Source organism: Tupaia chinensis, unplaced genomic scaffold (assembly GCF_000334495.1).
Source record: "Tupaia chinensis unplaced genomic scaffold, TupChi_1.0 Scaffold144326_1, whole genome shotgun sequence".
Lineage (NCBI taxonomy): Eukaryota > Metazoa > Chordata > Mammalia > Scandentia > Tupaiidae > Tupaia > Tupaia belangeri.
In genome coordinates this window covers 233241-237837 of record NW_006204184.1, presented here as the reverse complement: position 1 = coordinate 237837, position 4597 = coordinate 233241, and the positions used below count along the sequence as shown (strand labels likewise).

Genomic DNA, 4597 nt, shown 5'->3' with positions numbered 1-4597 from the left:
CCCCCGCCTTCTCTCTCTGATCCCAAGACACCAAATAGCTCAGAGACAAGGGCAGAGCTGGAGGGGGATGTGAGGAGATAAGCTGATAAGAGATAAGAGGGCTACAGCCAGGCCCTCTGCCAGGGAATGCAACCCCCTATGCCCATGGCATACAGAGGTCAGCAACTGAAGCTACCTCACCACCAGAACTTGGCTTAAGGAAACAGAAAAACGCTATCTGCTTGGGGAACCAGCAGTTAGCGTAATGGCTATGTCGCTGGACTCCCACGTAGTCGACCGCGGTTCGTGTCCCGGACCCGGTGGCTTAAAACTCACGCTCGGCGCGTGTGAAACGGCCAAGATCCCGAGAGGAGAATGGAGGAGAAGGGATTGCGGCGTGACCATCCCCTCTGGGGGGTGATTTCTCGCTTTCTGTCTCTATGTCTCTGTCTGTCTGGCGAGCGCACGCACCCTACAGTGAAAATCTCTCCAAAAACAAACAAACAAACAAAAAAAAACAAACAAACAAAAAAAAACGCTATCTGCTTGCAAAGGTGAACTGTCCTGTCCTCCAGTCTCACAGGAGAAGCTGGTACTTGGAGAATGGACATGGCTAAAACGTGAAGTGCCATCCTGACCAAAGAGAGGACAGTGGCTGTGCAACAGGGCAACAGTCCCAGAGGAAACCCGCCACAGCTGAAAACAGCAGCAGAGCGGCCTCAAGAAAGAAAGGCCTAGCAACTGAGGCCTAGCAACTGAGACTGAACGCTTTGGAACTATCATGTAGGGTCACTCCTGCACCAACACCCTCAAGCCCCCTACCTGCATGGTGATGGTGGGGGTGGTGAGCCCTCCGGCCGCCGTCAACGTGGTCTGCGCAGCTGATACAGTGATGGCAGTGGGGTTGATTACCTGGCTTGAGAGGGTGGCAATGGTGCCCAAAGTGGTGATGGGTGTGGCCAGGGAGGCGCTGGTGCTATGGCCCCCAGCTCCTGCGAGGCTGGTGGAGACAGTGCCTGTCACTGTGCCTAGGGTCGTGACGCCTAAAGGAAGGGAGGCCGAGGTAGAATGAGGCCTGCTGCTGTCACCTCCTTGCCAGGGGCTTGGGGTACTGGGATCTCTGGGGTGCGGCTGCTAGGACTAGAAGGATACAGGGGAGAGCACCTGCCATCCTCCATCCTCCCAAGCTGCCCTATGGGAGATGGCCATTAGGGGATTTCAGGGACTAGAACCCAGCATGGCTGAAGCCCTGTGCTCCAGCTACACACCTGTGGTGCCCTTCACAACCAATGTAGTGACGGCCGGCTTGACAGCAGAGACAGTGACGGGGGTGACCAGACGAACGCCCCCCATGGGCACAGTGCGCAGGATGGTGCCTGGCTGTCCAGGGGCCCCCTTGAGCACCACCTAGAACACCAAAGTCCCACCAATGTCACTCCAGGCTTGTCAGGAGAAATCATGTGGCCACGGGACTAGAAACTAGGGTGAGGAGGGCCAAGTGGGCCTCACCTGGGTAACTCCCTGCTGCCCATGGCCAGTGGCAATTTTGGGGACAGCAGTGATGATTTTGGCGGGTGCTCCGGTTCCTGAAGTCATGACCTTGGTGGTGATAATGGTGATGGGGGACTTGATACCAGGACTGCTGGTCACACCTAGATGAGAGAGCAGGGCCCAAGGAAGTCAAATTCTGTGATGGCTTTCTGTGTCCTGTTCCCTGGGGCCCTCTTTGTGAAGAGGCACCCTGTTGTCACAGGATGGAAGTGAAGAATTTCATCTAACAGCTCCTCATCAGTTGGAACCTTCCAAAGTCTGTGCCCCAGGGGAGGCCCCTACCTGTGGCGCCTGCCTGGGTGATGATGGCCGACATGGGGATGGTCTTGATGATGGTGGTTGTGCCGGGCTTAGTGGTGCTGGGGGAGACACTGCTGATGCCCAGGATGGTGGGCTTGGTCCCTGCCCCGCTGGCCTGTGTGGTAGTGATGATGGTAGTGGGCTTGCCATCTGCTGATGTCACCAGCTTCAGGATTGTCCCCGCTGGCAGGGGCCCTTTGGTCTGCAATGGGAAGCACGTAGGGGAGGTGGTGAGATGAATTGGCATCCACACAGGCTGCTCTATATGCCCCAGGTGATGGACGTTTGGAGCCACATGTGCACATGGGAGCTTCCCTGCAGATCAGCGCCTACTCTGGCTTGCGTGGCAGTCTGGGGAAGGTGCTGTGAACTCACCTGGATGATCTGAGTCACAGGGCCCGTAGATGCCTGGCCCGTAACTGCTGAAGTCTGAACTGGTTTGGTCTGAACTACCGACATCACTTTACCCAGATTGGAGATCTGAAAAGAAAACCGTGGAACAGGGAGTGATCCAATAACCAAAAAAGGGCATGCCCTGCCTGGGCTGAGACTCGACTGGAGCTGTCACATGCAGGTGGGCTGCGCCTGTCACTTACCAGAGCACTGCCCCCTGGGACAGAGATGGGGCTCTTCACCAGAGTGATGGTCTTGGTGACCCCACCCACTACTGTGGTCACCACCTGGGCTTGCTGGGCCACTGTCACAGTCCCCGACTTGTGCACTGTGATGATGGGGCGGGTAGATGTGTTGGCAGCAGAGGAGACAGATGTTCCCACTTGGGCAGCTGCAGTCTTCAGCATGCGAGTGGCTGGGTTGCTCACCTGGCAGGGGCAGAGACAACTGATAGGCAGGGCAGAGAGCCCCAGATGCCAACCAAAACATCCATGGTAGGCCCACAGCCCTGTCCTCACTGTTCACCTTCCTTCTCCCCACAAGCTGAAAAACAGATCGCCTGCAAAGGGCAAGAGAGCACAATGGTCAACCCAACAACCACTGGTTTAGTTGAAGATCCTCAAAGTCCTACAGGGGACAGCTTATTCCACACTTCATGGCATGCAGCAACTTTGAGCTGACGGCCTTATAGGTTGGTCTGATGACCAGAAGAAGTGATTACTGTCACAGTTACCAGAAGCCCCCAGACCTGAAACTGCTGGCTCAGAATCAAGTCTAGAAGATGCTCACCATGACTGGCGAGGAGGCCACCTTCACAGTGGCTGGGAGGGTGGTAGTGCCAGGCGTCACAGCCACAGTCTTGACAATAGTGGTGCCAGCTGGGACACTCAACACCGTGGGCGCCGAGGAAGGAGGGATCTTCTGGGTGGCAGCAGCTGCGGCTTCAGTGAAGCCATCCCACTCATCTGTGGGCTGCTGCCGATCACCTGTGGTGGGCACAGGGTGTATGAGCCCATGGTGAGCATCACCTACCTCCCCGCCCTACCCTGCAGGCTGCAATCAGAACCTTCCAAGGGGCTCAGCCCTGCTAACTTCTCCTGGCCCCCAAAACGGAGGACTCCTACCTCTGACCAGGCTCAGTCACTCCAGCAACAAAATTCTTCCAAAAGCTCTGGACCTTTTGTAAAGACCAGAGGCAAGGCTGGCTATCACACTACAGTTTAACGTTGCCCAGAGAAGGCTGGAAACTACAAGACTGATCAAGGTTCAAGTCTCAGCCCTAGGGGCTTGAAACCATGTCGGTCATGGGCACACACATGCCTAGGAACCTGACAGGAAGCAGGACAGGAAGAAAAAGGACTGCAGTACGACCCCGCTAGGGGGCTAGCACTTGCTCACACTCACACTCGTCCAGGTGCCTCCAATATAACAAAACCAAAAAACAGCCACAGAGCCAGACATGGTTCATTTCTCATGGGCCTGGGTCAAATACAAATGGCTAAATTCTCCCCTCAGGCTCCAGAACAAGAAAGTCCACATGGAAAATGCCCCCAGGATCCGGGGCATTAACTTTATTAACTCTTGCCACAACCTTGCCAGAGATCTCTCACCACTTGCCCTTCAGATGGGAAAGGCCCAGGAAGCTCGGCACTAGAACCAGGTGGGATCCAAATCCCATCAGAGTAGATCACTGGAAGCCCTCCACCCCTACCCCCAGGTTCAGCAACCCCTCCTCACCGTCCCCTGGGCACTCTGTGTGGGCACAACCATGCGCACTCCTGCAGGGAGAGAAGTCACAGTGACAGGGGCTTTCCCAGCTTGGCTGGCAGGTCGCATGGTGACCAACGGAGTTCCTGTCGTAGCCTGAGGGCCAGTCACTTTGAGGACAGCAGGGACACCTGAGAGGGGAGGTAGGTCATCAGCAAGCCACCTTGCAGCAGTGCCCCCAGCCCCTCAGGGAGAGTCCAGCCAGCAGATGTGGATGCCCCTGCATGCTGCTTGTGCTCCTGCCTGGCTCTTCATGCCTCAGCGATGGTCTCTGCTTGGGCCATGTTTCCTTGGCTCCAGGCATTCGCCACCAGGCGGAGCCTCCTGGCCCCTCCCCTCAAACACCCCTGCCCCCGGCCTACCTTGGGTCCTAGCGGCGGTGGGCACGGAAATGGCGCTGCCGGGCACTGTAGGCAAGACCTGGATGGTGCTGGTGGTCGGGGGTGCGGCGGCGGCCTGGGGCAGGAGCGTGATGCCTACTTGGGTCAGCGGCTGCACAGCAGGTGCGGCTGCTGCTGGGGCAGGGCTCTTGGGAGGGTTGGCAGGCACAGACGGGACCGGATTGGGTGTGGGGGAAGTGGCAGGAGCAGGCGGGGGAGGGGGTGTC

General features: G+C 57.2%; 1 protein-coding gene across 1 annotated transcript in view; it reads right to left on the bottom strand.

Annotated features, from left to right (window-relative positions):
• The window catches only part of HCFC1 (host cell factor C1), a gene marked incomplete at its 5' end in the record, with an annotated part of 18078 nt that overhangs the window by 7009 nt on the left and 6472 nt on the right, over positions 1-4597 (bottom strand). The window contains 8 exon segments of the mRNA XM_027767571.1: positions 802-1022; positions 1248-1386; positions 1489-1631; positions 1813-2032; positions 2206-2310; positions 2427-2651; positions 3013-3209; positions 4353-4516. Coding sequence (XP_027623372.1) covers positions 802-1022; positions 1248-1386; positions 1489-1631; positions 1813-2032; positions 2206-2310; positions 2427-2651; positions 3013-3209; positions 4353-4516 — 1414 coding nt within the window.